Source organism: Nylanderia fulva, unplaced genomic scaffold (genome assembly GCF_048542155.1).
Source record: "Nylanderia fulva isolate GAGA-0341 unplaced genomic scaffold, ASM4854215v1 Scaffold13, whole genome shotgun sequence".
In the NCBI taxonomy this organism is placed as follows: domain Eukaryota; kingdom Metazoa; phylum Arthropoda; class Insecta; order Hymenoptera; family Formicidae; genus Nylanderia; species Nylanderia fulva.
Window position 1 is genome coordinate 3,613,127 of NW_028189518.1, and position 27,856 is coordinate 3,640,982.

The 27,856-nt window shown below is 31.0% G+C and overlaps 1 protein-coding gene across 3 annotated transcripts in view; it reads left to right on the forward strand.

Moving 5' to 3' along the window:
• The first annotated feature begins 341 nt into the window (after nucleotides 1–341).
• The window catches only part of LOC114932394 (sodium-coupled monocarboxylate transporter 1), a 32,604-nt gene continuing 5,089 nt past the window's right edge, over nucleotides 342–27,856 (forward strand). Inside the window, exons 1-5 of one of the 3 annotated variants that reach the window (XM_029304561.2) lie at nucleotides 342–928; nucleotides 22,090–22,495; nucleotides 23,108–23,282; nucleotides 24,690–24,844; nucleotides 25,277–25,417. In XM_029304561.2, the coding sequence (XP_029160394.1) occupies nucleotides 22,140–22,495; nucleotides 23,108–23,282; nucleotides 24,690–24,844; nucleotides 25,277–25,417 (827 nt within the window). In that variant the 5' untranslated portion in view covers nucleotides 342–928; nucleotides 22,090–22,139. Of the gene's footprint in view, nucleotides 929–21,147; nucleotides 22,496–23,107; nucleotides 23,283–24,689; nucleotides 24,845–25,276; nucleotides 25,418–27,856 lie in introns of those variants that run through there. The other 2 variants (XM_029304562.2, XM_029304560.2) reach the window with 2 other exon arrangements.

Below are 27,856 nucleotides of genomic sequence, written 5' to 3' on the forward strand. Positions count from 1 at the left end.
TATATATATACCATTGCTTTTCACACGACTTTATATCGTGCATCTGTGCGATAATTAATTTGTCAACACTTAAATGAAATTCATAAATTAAAACAGTGTTACAATACGTACTATAGTTGTTATCATAGCACCATAATAAAAATAGATTATCGATCACTCTAAGATTGATCATTATAAATGAATCATAGATACATGGTCTGTAAAAATAAGAACATGTGACCGATAAGTATCCCTTGATCCAATGCAGTTCCTGAAAGCGACATTATCTCCCCCTCTGTTGTACAGAGATATTCCCCGATAATCGATAATCGATTGGTAATCTGTCAATCAGCCTTTCTGCATCGTCGCGTATGACGTCTCCGACGTACGCGCGCTGGCATGAGAGGCCAGTGTTACTTTTTAAATGTAGCAGCTGTAGTGTGTGGACTTCCCAGTGTTACGTCGGCGGCTGACCACGTCGCACGGTCCGTAATTCACTCGGAATCCGATTCAACCGTCGTGCTGCGTGAAACGGAAACGAATGGAGCTCTTCGAATACTGTGAATGAAATCGTGAACGTCGTATGGTGATTGACTGACGACCATAGATTTTCTTCGACAACTTATCCTCCATCTCGATCGGGAAACTGATCGAATTCACTTATTCGGAAACGTGAAAACCCTTCGTAATTTTACGAAAGCCGATAGACAGACAACCGTTCGTGAAGCTGACATCTGGGTATCGATATAAGTGCTGAATCACCCAAAATTTATCATCGTCGTGAGAAATAACAAAAACGCTGTACGAAATAATGCTTACGTAATAGCGGTATTATTATCAGAAGGCGTGAAAGGAACGTGTACCAGCCTTGACGGACTTAGCATATATTGTCCAGAATGTGGATAATGCGGATGTGCTGTTCAGTATTATTGAACAACATGTGACACAGGTAATGCAGTATTTCCATTAATAAAAAATAGATTTTTTTTTATAGATAAAAAATCTGTGCAATATATTTCGCGTTATACGAATTTTAAAGCAATTTATATTAAAGCGCGGATTTAACGATTTAATCCAAATGAGTAACAAGTTACGAAACAGCATCTGAGTTTAAAAACATTTTGACGAGAAGTTTTCGCGTAAAAAAGGTAAAAGATAAAACTTGTAATTTTACACTTGTGAAAAAGTTTCAGTATTTCATTATAATATTAGACGGACATTCTTTTCATGCTAAAGAACCTATATATCTTTTATATATATAGTTACGAAAATTGAACTTATTTCTTCTTCAAACCATTCCTGCCATCTTTTTCCAATTGGTTCATTGAACAAGTCTCACGGCAAGCTTCAATAGCGATACTCAGCGCAATATAATAACTTTAGTAGGATTTAGTCTTTACAATATCTTTCATCTTTTCATGATAAAATAAGCAGGAAGAATATTCATTCACTTCTTTCCTTTTGATTCATAAATAAATATTAGAAATAAAATATTGAAAATTATTTTCTCTCTTAGGCAGCAAAATTTTAAATATTGGAGAGAATTACTATCTCTCATAATTATAATTCTTTTTCAGAATAATTCAGAATTTTATATTGTTTTCTATACAATAATATATAATGAATCCCGTTTTTTTCTGATTATATTCGTCCTTACTTAGTAAGGTTAGCAGATCAGTTCCTTACGCAACTGCTATAAATAGTACTTAATATACCGCAATTATTTTGCATGAACTTTTTGCGCAAATCCGAGCTTATGATGTCCGCATTCTAACAGTAACGATATTGCGCTAATTTACTTGATCAAAAAATCACAATTGATAAAAGTTGACCATACATCGGTCTTGATCTGATAATAATTTGATATTATTTTTGCAAGTAGAAAAACGTTTGATCGAGATATATTTTATATCATTTTTCCTCTTATATAAAAATAATTTTTCTTATGTATCTTTATCTATTTTGATAACTGATAGACATGCATAAGAATTGCAGCGTATTTGTACATTTGATAATTATGTTGATGCATTCTATTTTATATTATAATTCACTGGCTGAACCGAAATGTATGAGTTTTATACATTATAATTGCAAATTTGTTTGATCGCTGGATATGAATTCATTCTAGGAAACGCTCGGATATTACCCATTAGCATCAGAAACGCGATCAGACTACGGCTATATTTGAAGACGCTGTGATTATTCATATCATGATTCTGCACTTTTCTCCGAGATATACCTGAGCAGCATCAAGACACTTGGTGTCCAATGTCTATTGATTTGAACCGCGCTGAATTTAATATATAAGATTTAATTAAATAGGAATTATATAAATCGCTGTAATATACAGGATGTTATAAAAGTTCCGGAACAGCAGAATAACTCGAAAAATATGAGTCCTAGAAAAAATGTTAAGTATTGGGTTTCATTTAAAATCATATAAAATTGTTTTCGTAAATTGGATCGCGTTATATCTTGACGTCCTTTTTTACATAAACACCACACTTTATACAATCAACTCATAACATGTATGGCAGCATGGTAGAATCGTACAAATACAAACAAAAATATTAACAAAATATTTGTTGACGAAATGGCTTTATTCTTACTGACGTCAATTTACGTATAAACGTGCAATAATCATTAGGCAAATAGATAAAATCAAAGATTCGTTAAGAAGCAACGAGAATACGAGACAAAGTCAAACTTCGATAAATACAGCGTCCTCGCCTCCAAGCAGTGATTCAGTCGCGGTTTACGTCACTTAAGGTAGATATGTTACTTGTTTTCGCGCTGAGAGAGTGGTTTGCTAGATGATAAATATAGTCTCCCAGCCAGAGCGAGGTCCAAATTCGAACGAAGACTTAAGTGTGCTCTCGCACACAGTAAACTAGCTTTTAATAACCGCGTCCGCCTAGCTTTGTTTTTTTTCCGGACTCTACTGCACATGTTCGGGTTGAGGACACACGGGTAGAAAGAGAAGAGAAAAAGAAGGACAGCTAGTCTCTTCGCAAAACTTTCCACAATAATCCGGTGCAAAAAAAGCAACGAGGCAGCATCCTGACGCTGTCAAAAAGTCCCTAATAGAAATCTGCACAAGGAGAGGAAGGGAAAAGAGGCCCTGTAATATGACAGACGCGACCCGTGCCGCTCAGGTTTTTTGCTACAGCAACGGTTCCACCGCCGTCATCAGCAACTACCGCTACGAGCGACACGGAGAACAGTCCAGGTCGTGGCAGCTGGATTTGCATTGTAAAGTTTCCCGTCTCTCGCGTCCTACGTGCGCAATTTCGCTCAATTGCGCCGTCGCTGCTGCCAGCTCTTCGAAACGGGTAAAGCTAGTTACAAAAGCTCCTTTGCTTCTTCCCACCCTCGTCTTCTATCGTCTTCCGCGATCTGATAAAGGTTCATGCATTCCGCTCCCAGAGGGCCTCTGCCCCGATTCAGAGGAACGCGCGCGAGAATTTTGGTAACGTTACAACGGAGAAACGTAATGTCGACTTTAGTTACTGAAAAGACACTTCGGACACTTTATTTTCACTATAAATTCTCTGGTGAATTTGCAGCCCTAATTTCTCATCGACGAAAATTTCATAAGATATCTTTCCTCGTAATATCTTGAATTTCAACATTAGCCATATTCTCCCTATTTCTCTCATCAAAGAAATTGTAGATTATAAAATTATATTAAAATAAAATCTAATTTAAAATTCGATAAAAGAATACTTGTAAAAAAATTGATTATACATCAATAACAAAATCTATAGCTGAATCAACGATGTAATAATTTTGGAATATATGTAACAACCGTGATCAGTCACGATACATTTTACTTCATTTTGCGTTAGAACAGAAGTTAGTAAATGGATTCAATTTAAGCGAAGAGATTTAAGAGAGCAACAAGATAAATCCAGATTAAAATCTTGCGTTAGAAACTACTTCCATGTTAATTAAATGTTTCCATTTAAATTATTAATCGATGTATCTCAAGTAGAGGTCACGGTTACATCCGTTATTATTAATTTCATTATTAATTTTACAAATAAGATAAATAATCTAAAAAGTTTTTTATCAAACAGAAAATTAATTAGAATTTATTAAGAATTTCGCTTCTAACTACATATGTCATATATCAGAACGAATAGATGACCTTAAATTTATTGTAACAGGTAAGTCAAACATGTATTAACTTTTTCCATCTTTCTTAAGTTGCATCAACTAAAGAATCCTACGTTCAGTTTTCATATTGTCGTTTATTGTTTTAAGATAATACGATAAAATATACTTTTGCACACGGATATTATGTAATGAAATATATTTAAAATCTAATTTTTCTTAACTTAATTAATCTAATTACGAAATTATACTATTAATGAAGTAACGGTTAACATTTTTGTTGCGCACTTGAAAATAAAAAAATAATTTTAATCATAATTCTTATCTTTTTTTACATAATACTTTTGCATAATGTGTTTTTACACATATCTTTAATTATTAAATTCTTTTTAATTTAAATAAAATAGAGAATGAATACAAATATATAAAACATCATTTATCATCGTTTATTATTAATTTATATATCAAAATCATTAATGTATATTGCTTTATCATGTTTAATTAAATAATAATAAAAAAATAGATAAAGATAATATTATGACACTTTGAAATAAAAGCTTGATAAACATAAATACAATATATCTGTTTATTATAAAAATATAATATTGCAGTAAATAATTAACGGATAATTATCTTATTGACGTATGTGATAACAAAATATTATCACGTAATGTTAAATTGTATATACTTAAATAACAATATAAACTTCGTAGAAAATATTTTTTTATCTTAGCAATTATTTCGTATGATCATCCAATTTTTACAGAATTGTGAACGGATATACGAACAGGAAGAAGCGATGCGATTAGGTCAATTATCTCATGCCTGACGAAACACACATACATCGCACAATGCGACACAATACGATATGCCAAATATACGCGAATACACGCATATATTTATGGCTAATTTGTGCAAATCGGTAATTAAAGGAAATTGTATTTATGTCGAACGCACAGAAAGGAATACCGCAACTACATTTGCATTGTGGAATTGCATCCCTGGTACCATGCAGCAGTAAATTGTACTATTATGCTCTCCGCAACAATTCGGATTATTAAAATTGTTGTTCGTTGTCCTGTTCTTATCCATTTCTCTTTCTCTCTATCTCTTTCTCTCGTGTGATCTTTCTTATATTTTAGTTAAGTAAAACTCAACTCTATAATACAATAATGAAAATTATCAAACTTTTTTCAAAAGAATAATTTATCTCTCCGTTAAAAAAACACACAAATATCGAAAAAATAACATAAGAGAATAAACATTTTATATAAATCATAATTTTTATTAATTCGATATTGAAATCGTGCAATTTGAGAAATCCACGCGGAAGGATATATTAATAGATTATAAAATTTAAAGTTTATTCTGCAATTTCCTTCTTAATAATTTTAAAGATGACATTTTTAATTAAAAATATCGGAAAATGTATAAAGTGACAGATAAAATTCAGAACAGATATGAATATAAAATATAAAAATAAAATATCGAGATAATTAATAACTAACAGAAGATAAAAAAAAGCTGTCAAAGCTTATTATTCACTTCTTTATTAATGTTGTCATCTTATTTTTCGCATAAATTACAAAGAGTAAAGCTTTTTTTGTATGGGTTAAAAAGGGCGTGGAGGTCCGGCAAGTTGTTTTCGCGAGTTACTTCATTGATCGAAACGTGATGTTAGAAACTTTGTTAATTCCGAAACTTTACAATTAAACCACTGACAGACTGTCTTTGTACAGTATTAGTGTGAAAAATATGCTAAAATGTGGGGTAGCAGCGTCGGACATTTTGACAATATCATTTAAGTTGAAAATCAAAAGACAAAGCGTTATAGATAGATTATAATAAATTTAGAGTAATTTACAAGATAGTTTGAAGTAAATTATTCTTTTGTGCAAAAAATGACAAATCGCCTATTCATTTGTCATATTCACAATTTTACTCGACAATTGCAAACATGTCGCAATTATTTGACAAGTCTTACTGCATGCATATCATGACATCATATACGGTACATACAGTCACATCTATTTATGTATATGGTACATTTCTCATACGTACACATACAATGAGATATTTGTATCGGCTTGACAAATATCTGTCGAGTATATTTGGAACTGCCGTAATGGTCAGTTAACACGAACCCGGAGGCGAGTCAAGAGGACAAATTACTTGCTGCAAACTACCTGTCGTGTGCAAAACATCTGCCCGCCTAAAATTAACGACAGAACAAGTAGGGTTGCAAGTCAAACCAAATAGATAGGTCTTCATTTGCGCATTGAATACAGAAAGGCCTCTTCTATTTTCAGACATATAATACATAAATTCTTCCGCCAGGTCATATTTCAAATGTCAGTATCTGTCTCATTTACCTTCGGTCTTTTTGTTAATAAAAGTAAAAAAATTTGATGCGCCATGGTTAATGTTTTGTACATCGAATATGAAACCAAAATAATTATAAATCAAAATTTAATTATTACAAAAAAATTTAATAAATAAAAAAAATTAATTTAATCTTCTTTTCAGATATACAGTTATGTGCAAAATAATAGCACCGGTTGAAAAAATGAGAGGAATTTCTATATTTGCTCCACCAACGAAAAGTGATTACTAAAGGATTTCCTGGTATTCGTCAGTTCGTTTGAAGACCACAAAAGTCAGAATTTAATCCCAGATATACAGTCAAGACAGTTAAACATGGTAGAGGAAACATACAAATTCCCCTTATTTTTTCAACCGGTGCTATTATTTGCACATAACTGTATAATTCAATTTTCATTATCACAAAATTTCCTCTTTAACATTAAATAAAAATTGTTTTTACAATTCTCTCCTGAATCCAAATTAATTGTAAAAAAGAACAATAATATGGAAATCTATGTGAATCCGTAATAGAGATAATGTCGATTATCTCGCTGCTATGAAGGACATGCATAAATGTTTCCATTCCAGTATAGATTATGAAATATTTCAATATCTATAGGAAAAGTCACGCGAATATATGAGATATTTCAAAGGGTATGCTCACGCGTAGAATCCATCAACGAGTTTGAATATTCTCTAACAGTATTTTTTTTTTGGTCGCAAAATCAATCTATGTGGACCGATGGAGCGTGCACGTCAGCGGACCAAAATGGCAATCGATTCTCAGAACGAAATGTAAATCGTCAGATAGTCCCCGTTGAACAGAGAACACTCTTCGTGTCGGTGGAAAGTCTGGCACAATACTTCTCTCGTGTTCCGTTATTCAGCGATATACAATGTGTTCGCCATACGCTGCGCGAATACTATATACGACCGATTGACTTTCATGAACACGTCAATCAATGGCGTGTGACTCATGTAACATCGTGGCGCGGAAACTCACGCGGGATCACTGCAATAAAACTATCAACGGGAAAATTGTGGTTATTGTATATACTTAATTGTTTATTTTTCTGAGAAACCCAAGCATCGGTCGCATTAATTAATATCCTGGCATATATATTATTAACGACATAAACAAGGAAAAATTTATATAACTCGAGTTGTCAATATATTTTTGCGACAATTTATCCTCTTATCCTCGAATGATCTCTTTATAAAGATGTAATTTGGAAAAACCAACGTCAAACCCGACGATTCTTCGTGGAAATACGTATACATAAAGTGTTATAAAAACATCCGGTTTTTTATTTTAATTAATTATTATGCTTGCGAGTAAAAACTAACTTAGCTTGCTAATAAATGTCGCGCTAATTTGTTAGTTACGTGATTTATTTTTGATACGCATAATTTAAAATAATGAATGCAGTTATGTAAACTCATGTATCATACACAGTATTATATATGATGTAGATACACTTATTATAATTAAAAAAAAAAAAAATATATATATATGTATATTTAAATATTTAATTGTTCTATTTGATGTATATAAATCATAATTTTAAAGTATATATGTGTATAGATAATATCTCAAAATTATGGTATATCACCCTATTATATAATTTATCTATTTGTTATTACACTTAATTTGTCATTTGTGATTTTTTCGTAATTCTCGAAAATTATATATTCATATCTAATAATAGAAAATTATTATTTAAAATTTAAAATATAAAATCTTTTTTCTTTCATATACATATGCATAGGATTTGACAGAAAATGTGACGGCGGTCGATAATCATTCCGTGAGCAATGTAAATTAGAATATAAATGCTTCATAGTTAAGTCGAGAACTTATCTGTTCCGCTGCAAAATTGTTAATTTACGTTACAGTCGCACGTGCGTTCAAAATCATTTGCTGTAAATTATCGAAACATTCGCGTGTTTTAATAAAAGCATGTATAAAGATATACTAAACACTAAAACCTCAGATTTTTATCTTTGTCAGTTAAATTTATATTCTTTTTGCGACTAAAAAGTTACTCAACTTTTTAATACAAAATATGACCCAATAAAACCATAGACTGAAATATTAAAGCAAATATTATCAAAGAACCGATTATTTTCGAAGAAAAAAGTAATAGAAAAAGTACAAAAAAGAGCAAAGTAATCATTAAAACAAGAATATTTTTAAAAAGATAAAATAAAAAATATCCATTAGAGACGCTTGGAGATTAAAGAAACTCAAATCTACCATCGTTAAAAAAAAATAATGTATTATATAGAAACACGCAACCATATATTTATGTAGGCATCGTGTGACAATCTCTGGCTATTTAAATTTATTTATACGGAAAGGAAAAGCAAGTATATGAAAATATAATAAAGACTAGGATATAAGACGATATAAGACTTATATAGTCTTTACTTTGTAAGCATTAAAATCTCGTTCTCAAAAGCGTTTATTTATGGATGCAAATTCGCATTAAATTATATAAATTTGCATAGATAAACACGTTTCTGTCATTGAATAAAATTTTGCATAACGAATACAACGACTGAGAATCTTAAAGACCGGAACTACATCGGCAGCAATTTATTTTACACCGCGCATCGTTTTTTTACAAATACTAAGAAAACTTACAGTGAAAAATTACGGTTGAAAAATTATAATGTATAAAATACAGAATACGCGATCGCAAGAATGAAGTGAAGCCGGCACTAAACTGAAAGATTTATTATCTAGACGTACATACATAAAAATGAATTTACACACACATACACGTAAAATGTTTCATCTAGAAATCAAAACAGTCCATATCTATCTTCTTAAAAACGCTTCTTGGAACACTTAAATAACTCAACGGGGATCAAATTAACATACTAATCGAAAGAGTAAAGCCTCAAGGACGACCCGTGCGGATTTTGAATAATCTCAGATCATGAGAGAAAGGTCAAATGGACGGCTATTCGGTATAGTTAGGTTTCATAACGCGTCTCTTCTACTATATTAGAAGGTAAATTATCTCAATTTAAGAAAAGTGGTATATGAGAGAGAAACGAGCTATATCATGATTACATCGCGACTTGCTAGGCCGCTGAAATCCCGATACGAGCCTCGCGAAAGAGTAAAATGACACATTGCACCGCGATATACTTCATATGTTCTCTCATATCGACGTAATCATTGTTAGTGGCAGAAACGTATCACATCCGTAATTTCATTCTACTTTTTTATATATACGCTGTACATTCCCTTTTACATTCGCAAATAGTGTGCGAGAAAAGAGAGCGGCCATTATATACGCTCCATTTTTATCAATCCAAGCGATTTACCACTGAAAGAACTATAATGTGGAAAAATGCCCGGAGCGAAATTTTCAACGATTTCAACGAGACGGGCCATACTGAAACTCCAACGACTAAGAATGCGATCGTTCTCTCTTTTCTTATATATCTTTTTTGAAATTAAAGAACGTCGTCGAGATATTTTACATATACAATGGGTGCGAGATCTCGGCTAGAATTGTTACAATTCTGATATCTACATCGAACCGGTGATTCGATCATGGATTACTAAGTTTAGCGGTAGTCTAGTCTAGTCAACTCTAGTCAAGTTGAGTTTATATTCGATGAAGTGCGGGGAAACTTGCTTTGCAAACCGGTTACTAATGCTAAATTTACTTCGCCAACTGTGCAAACTCGGTGCTGGAACATCAGCACGGTCCACCAATCCCATTCATTCGATAATTTTAGGAGATTCGTAATTAAACTAATATCTGTGTAAGTATAGTCAAACATATTCCAATTATCAATTAACACCTACCAATTATTACCTTAAAGATATGTTATTTGTTTATATATTCAATATTAGTAATCAATTTTAAAATAAGTTGATTTTATTGCTATAAATTCATAATTATTTATAATATAATTTATAATCTAATTAGTAAATTAGAAATATATTTCGTGATGTGGAAGAAAGAAATGAAAGATCAAAATTAATGAGCAGCCATTTGTAATAAAAGTAATCAACAAGGCATCATAAATTTCAACGGATACTTTGAAGTATTTTATATTAACTCGTAACTTTAATTAATCAAAATCAATTTAACTTTTCACTTATTCTAAAAAATTTGGACAATGAAAAATGTTCATCTCTTAGGAATATATGTATATAGACAAATGTTTCACCCCTGGCGTTGTTCGTTAATACAGATATATTGCCTCCAAACTTCTATTAATTTCGTTTATCATTTTGCATTTTCCTGAAAGAGTTTCTTTATTTAATCATCATAAGCATATAACAATTTATTGACTTAAATATTATCAGTACCAACAAGTATTATTCGTTGACAGACATTTTTATTATCAAACTTGTTATCTAATTAGTCAAACATTCTAAATTATTATCCGATGCAATTCATCAAATATACGCATTATGTTAGAACATAGAAGATATTTCTAGAGAAAACTGTAATTTTCCACTTTTCTCTTTACATTTCTAAAAAGACGCAATAAGGAAATTAAAGAACGGACCATAATATATCTACCAAACAGATCAAATGACGAATCACTATGATGTAATGAAGTACACGTATAAATACATTATAACAACTATAAACATCAAAGGTAATCTACATATTATAAATATTAATTCATGGTCACATGTTTTAAAGAAATCGACCAAAGTGCATTTTTATTCCTATTTTTCTAAGAAAACGCATCGCACTGACTCATTAAGCATTCTATCGTCATCTTTTGTTATACTTTTAATTAATTTAAAATACTTCATTAATTTAAATTTTATTTAATAAAAGATATGTACCTTTTGATGTACATATAACATAATATTGAAATAAGAAAATCATTATTATCTAATTATTTAATATCAAATAGAAACAGCAATATTAAAAATTACGATAAAATTCTTTGTCAAACATATATATATATATATATATATATATATATATATATATATATACATACATATATCTGTCAGAGTTTTCTGAAAGATTTGATGAAAAGCATCGGAGGAAAAATTACGCTATTGAGTCATGCTAATTTATGTATGAGCATACATATGTAGCAACTCATCAAAAATGTAACGTATGAACATCGTGTTAGATATTCCAGAGCAGCGTTTAATATCGGCCCTATCTACAAAGATTAGTCACGTGATAATTACGACTAACGGTATATTAATATAGCGACATTCGTGTTGCCTTGGGGCGACTACTAATCATTATCGGCAATACGAACGTGATATGATACGCACGAACGGAGTGCATCAAAAGCGCAATCATGACCAGAGGCCAGCTAGCCTTCCGACATTACGTTGCATAATCCGCAATGAACGAGAGAGCCGCGAATATTCTCAGCGAAGTGCAATGCACCGAGAATATACGCCAAGTCATTGCATCATTTTGATAATTACTACGACGCCTCGTCGTCCTTCGCGAATCGTAAAATTAACATACGGTAGAGCCTTCGTCCGATGTTTTGTATAGTCAAGACTGGACAATGAGAACGAGAAGGATGTGACGCATCGAGTGATTATCGTTGACCTTTAAACAGGATCTAAGAATTAACAGTAATTTATAGCCTTTCAATTGAAGAGCTTAGTGCTACGCGCGTGTGAAATCAATATTTTGTTTAATTTGAGACAATTTTTTTTTAAATTTAATCAACGTTTTTTATTATAAAGATAAAAAGGAATTGATTGACCGATACTGGCTAAGCTGAAAAATCTTTTATTAAAAACGACGCAACGTTTCGACCCCGAATTGGGTCCTCTTCAGGATACAAAAATTAAATTATACATCTCAGTTAAAAAAAAAAAAACATAAAAATATCAGTAAAAATCGGATACAGAAAATCATACATATAATAAAGTGTTAAACAATACCTGTTAATTTAAAGTACATGGTAAACTAAATGATCATAGTGTCTGTTTGTTGTAACCGATCAGAATATGACAAACTTGAAAGTAATAAAAGAACAGCAGTGTTCATTTTGACATATAACTTTACATTAAACCGACACACAGACAAGCTCTCGAATAAATAACACAATTAAAAAGAAAAATAGAAAAATAGAAGTCAACCGAATAAAATAAAATTAAATAAACAAAATATATAAACATAGGGACGCTTCTAAAACACTTTATAAATGGTAAAAACAAATTATACATAAACTCTACTTAAATAAAAACGGAAATAAAATAAAATAGAAGAGATTAAAATTAATAAAAATACCAATATCTAAAATAAATTCAAAATAGTATCGTACATATCATTTAAGTTTTCAGTGTCGCTTTGCAAATTAATGGAATTCTTTTATTTTTTGATGAAAATCATCTCGCTTATCTCTCTCTTTTTTACATGTACTTCGTTATGTAAAATGGACACATTTGATCAGTTAAAATCATGGTTAAACAACGTTCTGTGTTTGCTGATAACCGAATGAAAAGTATCATGTTTTTTAATATTCGAGTTATGCTCCTTAATTCGTGTTTCCACATGACGTTTGGTTTGCCCATATAACAGGAATCACAATTATTACAAAAAATCTTATATACTACATTTGTTCTTTTACTGATAGGAAGTTTGTTTTTTTCTTTTTTTAATTCTTCATTATAATTTTACAATTATTACAAGAAATCTTATATACTACATTTGTTGTTTTACTGATAGGAAGTTTGTTTTTTCCTTTTAATTCTTCATTATAAGTTCTTCATTATAATTTAACAAGTTTAAGTTTTTTTCTTCAAAGAAATAATTGAGTTAGCATAATTTTATGTACATGTATTGCACATGTGTGTGCGCGCATCGAATTTTAATTAATGCCGTAAAGTAATATTCTTTTTAGTATCTAGATTAACTAATGAAATTATTGAGTCACGTACACTTTGTTTCAGAAAGTAAAAACATACACAGAAGAGATTTCAAGTTAAACACTTTCTGTTTATGAATTAGATAGCGTTGAATGACGCCTCAGAAGACGGCGCCGCGTTTCATTATCAATCACATGATTACAGAGAGAATTGCAACGTGAGCAGATTCACGAAACCACACCTGTTATACCGCTATTAGATGATATCGTGAGCTTCGTCATGCATCACGTTTCGAATCGCGCTGCGACTTTACAGGATGAAATAGCATCTTCATTGCAAACGCCACGAAGATTTACATACACCGATATGATAAACGCAACCAAGAATCATTTGTTAATGAACGATTATCGTTGCGCATGTGACGTTCATCGCTCACAATTTATTTTCAGCTTTTACATCATTATTATTGTTATACGTCGATAGGCTTCAATGAACATTAACATATGTTTTTTTTAAATACAAGTTACGCTTCCGGGTGCCATCTTTACGCGAATCACGTTTGCGGTTTGGCGTCGATGAGACCACAGAAGAACATAACATAATTAACTAAATTGCGTGTCATGTGTTGTCAACCGCAATTTAACCACAAAAAAGCCTATCTAATAGGTTCCATTACAAACAAATGGCAGATAATAGATTGCGGAAAAAAATATCAATTGAATAAAGAACATTGTGCAATTTTTATTTTCAACGTCAAGAATTTTTGTATTAATATTTTCTTTAGCAATATATTATATCAGACATAAAACAATTAATATTTCATATTTTTATATATAATTTTATGAATAAAATATGTGTTACCAATGTGTGCTTTGACATGCACTCTTTTGATAATAAAAATACAAAAATCTTATAAAATCATAGATTATCGTTTCATAAGTATCACACAAGATTGCATGTAAGTACATATTTATCAGTAACACTCAATAATAACATTTTATTAATAATAAATATCACGTGAGAATATTTTATCTAAATGATGCGTTGATGCACGTTAGTGCGTCTAATTCAATTATTTTTTATAAAAGATTAAAAAATGCATTTTTATTAAAAAAAATAATTAATTAAATTAAAAAATAAATAATTGATTAAATTGTTGTTCTTCACAATAATATTAAAAATATAGAATCTTTTTATCGTATCTTCTACATATAAAAATACATTTTCCATTATACTTAAAGGAAGAATCGGTGATTCAAAAGATAAATTTTATCTCTTTTCTAACTTACAGCAATAATCAATTAGATTCTAAAATACACAGTGATGATTATGTAGTGATGAGAACATAACAACGATTATGAACATATTTCCGTGAATTTAATGATCAAGGTTCTATCATAAAATACACATTGCACATATTGTAATTGGCAATTTACAGACATAATATTTTTAGAAATATTACTTTTCTGAGAAGAAAAGAATGATCTTCACATGTGATGCGATAACAAATCTGAATATATTTTATTTTTCCAAGTAAAACGACCAAATTATGCTATTACAAAAAAATTACTTTGTGTGTGGAGTGATATAATAAATTACGAATAATACGTATTATATAATATAAATAAACACGATAATTGATATCATTATTCCATATAAACTTAAGGAAAAGACGGAGAAAGAGAAAACGAAAGTGAAAGAAGTTGTAGATCTTTTCGGTGTGTAACACAAGAATCGATACAATGATAAAGGTGACAATTTGTTGGTTTGTATCCAACGAGTTTTAGTAGCAGAAAACTAAAACGATGGCACGAGCCACGTGACGAGACACCGTAATCTTGAACACGTTTGTGCTCGACGAGACAATTCGCTCTTTCGTTTACCATTGCCTCGTAAATAACAATAAGAAGTCGTTCCGCTAAGTAGTTTCATTTTATTGACACGTTGCATTGATTATCTCAATTAGATTAAAACAACTCGTACATTCTACTTAGGATTTCATTCGAATATCAGTTTCTCGTTTGTTAAATAAACTTTTATATTGTGTATTATAAGGTCGAAAAAAAAAAACATACATACTTACTTTTTCTTTTTCTTTCTCTCTCATCATATAAAGTACAGAAAAATTAAAAAAAAAGAAAACTGAAAATATTTAATAATTTTAAGAATAAAGAAATCTTTTTATATAATCATATTACATAATGGAAAACTGATAATTAAATTAATATAATTATGACCAATGACATTGACTAATGCACATTTATAGTATTATTTTAAAAGAGAAAAATATTAAAGAGAGAGAACTAATGCATATTCTATTACTATTATACTATACTATACTATAAAATTTATTATAATAATAAATTCTATTATACTATACTATAAAAAAATAAAATATAAAATAAAATAAAAATAAAATAAATATAATAAATATATAATATAAAATAAAATAAAATACAAGCTTTTACATTAATTGAGCTATTGCAAACAAATCGATTGTAAATGATGGTACGATAAAAATTACTTCTCTAAATTCTGATAAGCCACGATTATTTTGCAATAGCAGCTGTACGATTTCAGAGAATATGTATGTAAATATAGCGATAAATCTGAAGGAAACGGAAATGAGAATATATATGCGGAAGCGCAGTATGATTTAAATCCACAGAAGCCAAGTGAATTAGACTAATGGCGCTAGTATTATACTCTTCTCTCTTTTTCTTTCTCTCTCTCTTTTCTCTCTCTCTCTCTCTCTCTCTCTCTTTGTCTTCTCGCTCTTCCGCATTATAATAAACTCGATAAAATCAATAAAAGCTACGCTAGCGTAAAACGAATTTCCTTCGGAAGAACGGAGATGATGTAATATACGAAAAATTGCTCATTGCACATAACTTAGCGAACATTGCGTTAAAATGCCATTACTGATGTACCAACTATTGGCGGTGTAAGAAAAAATTCTTGGCACGCGCGTGTTTCGTGCTGTAGCTAATGTTCTTTGCAACGGTAACCGGATTTTCGGTTGTAAAGAATCCATTTCGTACTCGCCTCACGGATTCGGAACAACCGTGTAATCCAAACGTACAATCGGCGCAAGCAATTATCACCCATTCAATCTATCTCCGTACATATATTTTCTCAGCAATTAGAATGAGTAAATTTACAGAAGCTATATAACCGAAGTGAAGCTCAATGAACGATCCGACCGACATTTTAAACTCGGTCACAGCTCTTTCTACATCCTTTCTTTTCTCTTCTTTTTCTATTTATTTTATATTCTTTAATAATACTTCAAATTTGTCTGATCCTACCATATGCACTGCACGTTTGAATTCTTCCTCTTATAGTGATATGAAAAATATAAAGAAATGATAAATCTAACTAAGATATCTTACAGTTAGACTTGTTCATTTATTCCATCTCCCCTATTTTTCTTCCTCTCTTTCTTTTCTATCTTACGAAATCCGGCTATACTCCGAGACATAAAACTACGATTTATTTCATAAATTAGTACGCACAGCTTTGGCAATAAATCCCACAATTTAAATGGTTTCATTGTAAAATGATAACGAATAGATTAAATTTGCAAACCGACCGAGTATTTACCGAATGGTTCTCGCGCTTCTGCACAGGCGAGTTGTAACACATTCATAAAAGTCCGTTGTAATTTATGTTCCAATGTTGATAGCAACAATTCAGATGAACGATACATCCAATAGATGAATAAGTATTACTTTCCGAGAACAATGCTAACGCTATATAATGAATCAATCATCTTGCTTTGAAACGTGAAAATTAACGTACTAATGAACGTGACAGCTCTGTGAGATTTCACCGAGAACAATAGCAACTAACGAAAGTATAAAATCTATCCGGCATTTGTAACTAATTTTTTGAAAATTTTGTCTCTGTGCGCTGGAATTGCTGCAAAATGAATTATGTCATGATTTATTGCCGGCGTTTTCTTACAAACGAGCGTTTGGTTTTGCTGACAGTTCAAAACACATCTGGTCTGTGACAACAGTGTGTTAAGCTGAGAATTGCCCAACACTTGTGAGATAAGTTGATGGAAAATTTGGTATCATTCAGAATAATCATGATCACTGTTAGACTAAACTCGGTCAAGGTCATACATAATGTTTGGAAATGTTAAATGCCACTTTTATCGTGATATTTAAGTTCTTAAATACAAGACTTTAAAGGTAAATGTTCAATATAAGATAGAGTTAATAAATCATCAAATGAGTTTATCAAAATCGACAAACAAAAAAGTCAGAAATTTATCAAAGCTAAGAAAAACTAACAAAACAAAGTGTAGTGTATTTCAGAATATTTGAGTATTTTGCTTCATTTTTTCGACAAATTTCTTTTCTTCATTTTCATCGATATTCTTTTTTCAATCACATGTAAATTGTATATTTCATTATCAAGATTTTTTCTCTCTCTCTCTCTTTCTCTTTTTTCCTTCCTCTTCCTCTTTCTTTCGTTAAAAAAACTCGTATCGCTCGCTCTATTAGACAGCATAAAGCGGTAATTAAAATTATCTACTTTTCTTCAGCCGACATGATCGTGAGCGACATATAAAAGTATATAAAAAAATAAATAAAGTTTTATCGTCAAAGCATTATTAACAACTGAAAGGTATTCCATGTTTTTTTTCATAACTTGATTTATAACATACGGTGATTTATTATACTTTCCGTCGCGATGTAACGAAAAAATTATATATTCTATCATTGAATAATATAAAATCTGTAAGTATATGTGCATATTGCACATTCGACGATGTTATTATGCAGCACTGATGAATCGTTCATGCGCACATTTGTGAATAAATAAATAATACGCGGAAAAAAGAATATTTTACCTGGCGCCAATACATGCCCCCAACGAGTTTTATCGTTTGTCCTATCAATAGAATATTAAGTGGCAACGTAAATCTTATATACGTGCAAATCTTATTTCTTTTCGTAATTTATATGAAAGATGTCAAACAAGTTCCTTGTCTGACAATGAGTCATAAAATAATTACAACGCCGGAAGCTATTCCACTTATGTTAGTTTCGTCATGACGTAACATTAACATAGATAAAGTGGAGTTTGTTATTTTAACCCATTGATTTGTTGCCAACAATGTTGAAAAGACTGAATCAGTCATTAACACTCATTTGTGTGAAGCGCTTAATTACAAAATTTCATATAATTTTGAGAGATTAGTGTCAATGTCAATAGTAGTTAAAAACAAAATTATAAAATATTTCTTAGAATTAAATAAAATTCAGTTAAGTCAACTATTTCTTGCTAAAGTTTAAACAAATTTGACATCACAAATATGTTATATTATTATTAGACGTCGATGTGGCAAAGGTTAAATGCATCGCGTTAAGCAACGTCGCTATTCGGAATAATAATCCAAGTTGCATCTCTCATGACCTGTGATCTGAAAGTCGTGAAATAATGGTACATCCCCGGAACTCGTTTCGCTCGAGTTGGCCATAATCTCGTCGGGTGCATCGTTTACAGAACATTTAGCTGCGATTTTCGCACTTGACTAACTTGCGATTTCTCTCTTGTGCATGCACACGTGCTTTCATGCATTGGCGGGACACAAACATTTTTACCAATTTTTTTACTGCACACTAAATGCGCCTTGTCGTTTTCATATCGATGACAACGATAAATATCAGAAATAATTTTCGATTCCGTAAGAAACGCGAAAACTCAAAGGGGAAAAAAAGAGGAATGAATGCCACAAAACCGGGAAGTCAACGTGAGAAAGGAGATCAGACGCGAAATGAAAATAGACGTCGTGCAAGAGCAGCAAAAGCGAGGTCTGCCAAGAGCGCGGACAAATATATGGAAGGAACTGTCACATTCCCGGAGAAAACCAGAGAGGGAAAACGAGCTAAAAGCGAAATGGAAAATAGAACCGGAGTGGAGGGAAGCGAACGGTGAAGAAAAGAGCTCGAGAAAAAGAGAGAGTGAGAGAAGAAAGAATCGCATACCATTGTCTCCAAGTGCGATACAATGGATTCTCGGTTGTGTTAGCTCTACGAAGGCCTGGTACCTCATTGGCCACTCGCGTTAACGCGTACACCATCCGGCCGAGTCCTCGTTGTCGTTTTGCACACCAAACGCATATCGCGTAAATGTGCATTGTGTACTCAGCATTGTTCCACATTGAGCGGACCATGGCATTGCACGGGATAAGAAACGAGGTTGAATGCTGGAAAATGGAAAGTGGTCTGGGCGACTCCGCGGAGGAGTTACTACGAAGGAGTGCCGAGCACAATTCGCTGCTTTCGCCGTCTCAATTTTGCGAATCTTTGTGGTAGCTCGGGAATGAGGAAAGGGCATTGTTCGCCCGCAAGTTAAAGACGCTAGCTGGTACCATAAGACTTCATTGTGATTTCCATTTCCTAAGGATTTACATGTAGCACATCCATTTACGATTGGAATGACGGAGAATTGGAAACTTTCATGACAAAAATAACAATTTCTCTAATAAATTAATTAATTAAAAACAATTATTTAGGAGAATATATACGATTTTACGATGGAGAAGAAACAAGTTCTTTTTGAGGTCAAGATAACTGCTCAACCGTTTTAGTGTTAAGAGACCCAAGGTTTCAGAGATGATTAGATAGCGATGATGTACACGTTCACAGATCTGCAATTGCGTAATTGCTAACGTTTGAAGGAAATCGTAGCATCAGTGATTAAGTATTATATAGTCCTTATACATTATCTACGCCAATTAAAATTTTTTTTGTAAACAGTTTTATCAAAATGTCGGGAAATTACCGGAGAATATTACCGTAGCGAATAAAAAGCATTACATATATCTCGTTTTTCTGCTGTCTGCATATGTATAGCATGTGCCAAGAAAAAATGTACATACTTGTCACGAGAAGCACTTACTATGTATAAGCCAATTATGCTTTAGAAGAGTATCTTTTGTTTAAAAAAAATTTCAGATTAACCGTTCCTCATAAAAACTGTAAGATTTTATAGTTCTTCTATAATAAAAGGTGAATTGATGTAGTAAAAAATTTAGCATATTAAAATAATCGCGCTTATAAACGATTTATCTTAAAACCTTTTTGTAAAATACAAATCGCAATTTAAAAAAACCTTTATCTTTTTTAAAAGCTTACGATTTACGTGTTAGCATATATAAATTATTAACAATAAATCATATAATCAAATAAATATAGATTTTTCTTTTTGTATCATTTGTATGTTTATATCAATGTTTATTATTCGTATATCATTTCACAATATTTCATCGAACGAGAATAACAAATTATTTTTCTTTCTCCAATTGATAAATATGTAAACAGATATTTTGATAATTTTTTTAATCATATTATAATAGTGATCATATTTTACACACACGCACGCACGCACGCACACACGCACGCACACACACACACACACACACACACACACACACACACACACACACACACACACACACACACACACACATACATATATATATAAAATGTGTGTATAATATAACATTACATTATTTTTCCACTCAAATTTTAAAATGTGAAATTGTCCGAGACAGTAATTTTATTTATCTATTCATTAAAAACGTACCATAACAAAATGCAAATTGTAAACAAGCTTCAACGTAAATAATACAAATTATACCGATAATTAAGTTTCACAAAAAGGTTATGTAATTACTTAAAAAATATATATAAAAATTTACTTCTCTTTCGTAACATAAAACAAGTCCAAAATATCTTATGGACAATAGAATCGTTTTACTAATTTAAATACATACTCATTAGAATATTTTTTTTTTCGCAAAATAAGTTCAAGTTATGTGCAAACAATAGCTTTAATAATAGTTTTAATAGCTTTTGCGAAGCGTGAATGCACAGAGCGTATATTTTTGTTAGAGAAATATGTCTATGAAAAGATGCGAGAATTGACGTAAACCGTCATTATATTAAAATTCGTAAGCATCATTTAGCAGCCTGTTGCATAAATTCGTTCAACAATGGATCACTCAAAAACAATTAGGCTCTCTAGAGAATCAGATGACGTCCTCTCTCGCGAGAGAGGCAGGCGGGATATAAATTCAATGAAAAAGAGCTTACAGGAACGCCGGTACGACGCCGATAAACAATAGCGACAGAAGATAAGAAGACCACGTTCTTCCGGACTCCCTCTCCTTTCGTTAACTTCACCATCCCACCAATGCTATTCCTTCGTTTGTCTCTTTTCCGTGTGGGGCGATATCGTCTCTCTTTCCTGCCAGGTCGTTAGCATAATAGCGTCAAGTACTTCACTTCGTTGGTAGTCAATACGTGCCGTCGCTCCGATCGCGTCACATTGATCGTATTGAGTCATATTGGTGTATCTCGTGAAATTACATAACAAGGTCTCTAATACGATCGCACACACGGCCGCGAATATAAGGGTGCGTTACAGACGAGCTCCTCTTATTTTACCTTTCACCGGAACTTGTCGCGGATATATTCCACCTCTCTAGTGGAGGCGAGCATCTTTCTTCGTGGCACTCGTCCTTTCCAATTGGAACCGATCGGGCAAGAAAGTCAGACAAGAATCGCGTTTAAAGGTAACATCGTCTCCGCGTCGACACTTCCCAATAGAAACAATCGTCGCGGTGGTGCTCGACAAGCACTCGAGAGTCTCTCAAAAGCCACTTCTCACCCCTAGTAATCGAGAATCTGGTCTCGTATATCGAGCGACACGATCTCTCGATACGAATCGCCGTTTAAACTCAGAGCAACCCTCGTAATCTCGGTACACAGACAAACCTCGATCACGGAAGGACATTACGAAACGGTGGTGCGGATACGGGATGACGACCAACGTCACATCGATGGTGGTGGACTACCTGGTTTTCATCGGATTCATCGTGATTTCCTTTGTGATACCACTATGGGGCAACTTCAGGACGAAGAAAAAGGAGACCAAGGCGAATTATGTATTCGCCACCGGAAGCGTGTCGATGGGCGCGATGATGCTGTCAATTGCGCGAGGGACCCTTGGCGTCAGATCCTTCCTGGGTTATCCCTCGGAACTGTATTATCGAGGTAGCGCCATGTGGGAGACCCTGTATGGGATGTTGCTCGCCTATCCCATCGTCTGCTTTATCTTTGTGCCTGTTTACTACAGTCTCGGTATCACGTCGGTCTACCAATATCTGGACATGAGGTAATTTCACGGTTCTTGTTTCTTCACGAAAACATGGCATGTGTGATATATTATTTCTCAAACTTTGTATGAAAATAACTCGTTGCTTATATATGAATTATATATCAACATGACATGCAAAATAAACTGTGTGATAACCGGATCAAAGCGATATATAAATGTACAAAATCAAATTAAAATGTTGTATTGATATTACATCGATAACAATTGCGATAGATCAATCTTAAAGTTAAATATCTAACAAAAGAGAGAACAAAATTATTGTGGAAGTTTTTAATTATTAACATATAGTCAAGAATTTTAAACCAACAGATAAATTAATTTTGAATATATACATTGTATTCTATATTCAGATGTTTACTACATCGTGTGTGGCGGCAAAAAGTAATGATATCATAGGATATGAAAAACAGTTGAATTCAAAGAAAAAAAAAGTTGTTCCTATATGTGTTGTAATGTGATTAGTACTTGGTAGTGAACTTTGGATTTTTATAATTTTAGCTATGACATAGAGAGAGAGTGTATTCTCATACGTAACGGTCCGGTTAGCACGAAGATAATTCTCCGAATCTCTCATCTTTTTAGTTTCTCTTAATTATGTAAATTCCCCAGATTCAAGTCGAAACTAGTCAGATGTCTGGCGAGCTTCTCATACGTCATACGGAGCCTTTTAAATTTGGCAGTCACTGTGTTTACTCCTTGTGTCGCATTGAAAGCAGTAATAGGGCTTCCGTATTGGGCTAGTATCGTAGGAATAACAAGTATTTCTGTGGCTTTCACAATCATGGTAAGAGCAACACATGTATTATATTATATATATATATATCCGTCTGTTTCACAAAAGTCAACATTCATTCATTAAACAAATGTTGAATATGAAATAATGCAAGTTGTTGAATATTTCGTTTAGAATCGAGTAATGAGCGCTTTTCATGCAAACTATATAAATTAAAATTACGAAGAATTCTCGATGCAATGCAATGCGCACAAAATATTATGCAAAAATATTTTTTATATTCATCTATTATAATAACAAATAATTTTGTTTCTAAAGCGTAAATTCGTCTAATTTATATACAAGGTGTCTTATTTTAAATGTTTCGCGCAAATATCTCGAAAAATATGAAAAAATGTTTCAGATAAAAGTTGTTTGACTCGAAGGGGGACATAAGATGGTGTCATTGATTTAATCTTGAATAATTATTTGAAGGTCACGTAAAAGTAAAAAAAGTAAATAAAGGTATGATTACCGAGAACTGAATATTTTACAAGATACTTTACATTTTATGTCAAAAAGTTATTAGCTTCAAATCTTTATAACTTAAAGAGTACTACATGAAAAAATACTTTATTGTAGAGATTTGGAAAGCTCTTGAAATAACCTACAAGAATATGTGATAATAAATAAGTAGATCCGTTTAAGAAATTGAAGGTGACTTTTACGTGATCTTCAAATGATTATTCAATCGTTAAATCAATGACTCCATCTTATATCCCCCTTCGAGTCAAACAACTTTTATCTGAAACATTTTTTCATACCTGTCATAATTTTCGAGATATTTGCGCGGAACATTTAAAATGGGACACCCTGTATAATTAATATGTTAATTTCATTAAGTAAAAATTTTCTTATTTATGGCATTATATGCCACAAATAAAAAAGTAGCATACAATGCTATAAATAAAAATGAGAGAAAAAGATCTGTTCAAATTAAAATTATATCAGTTTCAATCTCTGTGAAAATATAACTTATAACTTCGTAGAAGAACGGTAGAGTATTTTCGTAAAGCCTGATATTTCAGGTTAAAACTTAAAATTATGATCTAATTTTGGTAAACGTGTGAAATTACATTCCATCGGCAAATTACTTACTATTCGCTTTATAGAAAATTGGATCAATTAAGCATTCAAATAGGACGTATTGAATGGCGAATATAATGACGACAAACATGAAAAAAAAAAAAAATAATAAAACTATAACTCTTAATAAAATTCTTAAGCCTTTGGAATAATAAGATATTTTAACATGTCTTTTTACGAAATAAGTCATTATACATTCGTTATTATACGTAGCGTTAAGATTAGTTTATAAAATTATTTTGTCGATTATAAGCTCCTTAATCGATTATTAATCAATATTGTATTAATTTATAATTTACGAGTACTGATATTTATGTACGTTTATTTCTTTAGGGAGGTTTGAGAGCTGCCATTTTATCGGATGTTATACAAGGCCTAACGATGATCGGTGTGTCCGTGGTAATCATCATACAGGGAACTGTTAATGTCCATGGACCAGCTAATGTCTTAAATGTGACTCTCGAACGCGGGCGTTTGAATTTTTTTAAGTATGTCTATTGATAATAATTCATCAAACGCGTATATAATTTTCATTTCAATATAAATTTACCAATAATCATATGCGGAATCCTTGTTGCGCATTTTCGCATCTCATTTTTGAACTTTAGAATTATTAATTACAGTGAAAATATACAATTCCAACCAACTGTCAGTAAATTGAATAATGTTAAAATGTGATTTTATATTAAAATTCTTTACCACGCATTTCACAATCTAAAATTATTAAATTCCACACAGCAGCGCAAAATTATTTCACGTGCTGTGCATTTTCTGCATCCTTGAAAAATTTTGTAGAGATAATAAAATGATCGCTCATTTCTTTTAGATTACAAAATAATTTAGAGATCATTTAATATTTCTAGATCTTTCGTATATAAAAATACTATACTAATTCGATAATTCGTTCATCTTTTTTTCAGCTTTGATATGGATCCTACTCTTCGAGTGACAACAGTATCAGCGACACTGGGTCAGCTCTTTATGAGTTTATCCATTTTTGGATGTCAACAGAATTTTGTCCAGAGGTATTGCAGTATGTCCAGCCAAAGAAAGGTTGTTCAGTAAGTACACTTTTTATTTGAACAGAATTTCAAACAATTTGCCTGTCCTAACCGTTCGTCTGTCGTGCAACGGTAAACGACTATGAGACATTATGCATAACTCGAATGATCTAAAGGATAATGTGATTTATGCAAAATGTTTCGTGAATTATCACTTTATGCGTATAAGATGAAAATGGAAATTACGAGCACGAACGCGTACACGTAGTACGTAAAGTAGTCAATAAAGGAAAAGTAGGGTCAATAATGTTCCGTCAATTGTATAAAATTGTACTTTAAAAGTTGAGTCATAAAGAATTTGTTAGTTGATAATGCTAAATAGAAATTTTATATAAAAATTAGTATAAATTTCTATTATACAATTAACCAAAGAGATCTAGAGAACTTTTAGAGATATTAAAATAAATATTTTTCTATGTATCTTGCGCGAAATCATATATTTTTAAAATATTGATATCAGCAAATTCTTATATATAAAAATTTTTACGTATAGCACAAACCTTAACGATACAAATATATAATGTATATATATATATATACACAGAGTGCCCCGAAATTCGCAAATCAAAATACTATTTAGCAACAAAATTCTCGAAAAAATGAATTAAAAAGTATTTGTCATTTTTCATTTCAAATAGAGAGAAAGTAGTTTTTGAATGAAAAATACTTAAAATTGGCCAATTACTGATTAAACGTCTGTCCATGCGTCACGCGTTGATAATATTAATGACCATGTTTTCAATAATAAAATATAATTGGTAACTTTTAAATATATATTGAAAAATTATTGTTAAAAATAAAAAATATCAATAAATATTTTTTCATAAATTTTTTTACGAATGATTGATTTTAATTCACGAATTTTAGGACAGTATATGTAATATGTATATATATATATATATATATATATATATATATATATATAAAATAAAAACTGTGTTTGCAAATATATATCTAGATACATCTTTTCTACAAAATTTCAATATGTTCAAGTAAAATTAATTAGTGTAAAAATTAATTTAGAATTAAGTAAAGAACGTATTATTGTGATAAAAGATTTGTGAAGAAATACAATATTTTATATTTTATATTTGGAAAATGTTATACGTACTATATATTTATATATTTGTATTGATATATTCTCTTTTGCAAAATTTTAATTAAAAATTGTCAAATAATATATTGTTTTATTAGATATCAAGAAATGCATAGTTATTGCAATATTAAATATTACACACTTTAATTTAATATAGCCAGTACGTGATATTTTTACTTAGCGTTAAATTTATTTTAAAAGTTTATATATATATATATATATATAAATATATAATAATATATATAAATTTATTTTAAAAGTTTATATATATATATATATAAACTTTTAAAATAAATTTAACGCTAAGTAAAAATATCACGTACTGGCTATATTGAATTAAAGTGTGTAATATTTAATATTGCAATAACTATGCATTTCTTGATATCTAATAAAACAATATATTATTTGACAATTTTTAATTAAAATTTTGCAAACGAGAATATATCAATACAAATATACAAATATATAAATATATAGTACGTATAACATTTTCCAAATATAAGATATAAGATATTGTATTTCTTCACAAATCTTTTATCACAATAATACGTTCTTTAATTAATTCTAAATTAATTTTTACACTAATTAATTTTACTCGAACATATTGAAATTTTGTAGAAAAGATGTATCTAGATATATATTTGCAAACACAGTTTTTATTTTTTCGAAAAATGAGATTTCTTCTTAAGTTTTGCACATGTATACCAGTTATAATTCGCGGATGTACACACATGTATTTACTCGTGACTTGTTGAAATTCTATCTGCAGTTGTTTGAGTTTGACTAATGATTCATCAACGAGAATCACGTGAATTATGATTCACATTTAATCATGTAAATAATTCTTATCTTAATGTAAGGATTTACTTTGGGATTTACAGATTGAAATGACGTTAACAAGAAAAAAACAAAAGAGGAATAATCATGGATATGAATTTAGAATTTAGAATTATAAAAAAATATACCTCGTATTTTATGACTAAGAAATTATAGGAAATTGAAATATATTCTAGTAAAAAATACTAGTATGCATATATATCTTATAAAGCCATACTTTTCCTATATATTTCTTCGTCTGTAGAATTTTCATTAATCAATTTTTAATTAACTTAGTAACAGTTGAATACATGTAACTTGTCATACACGTGCTTTAATCATTTTTTAACTATAAAAATATGGTGAGATTAAATTATTTTAATTTTAACTTAAAAGCTTTTGAATAGCTATTTTAATAGTTATTTTTTATTACTATATTTAATATTTTCTCGGTTTTTCCACACACCATAAAATTTCCACGCATTAATTTATCCTCTTGTGATATCAGAAATGAGGTATTAACATTC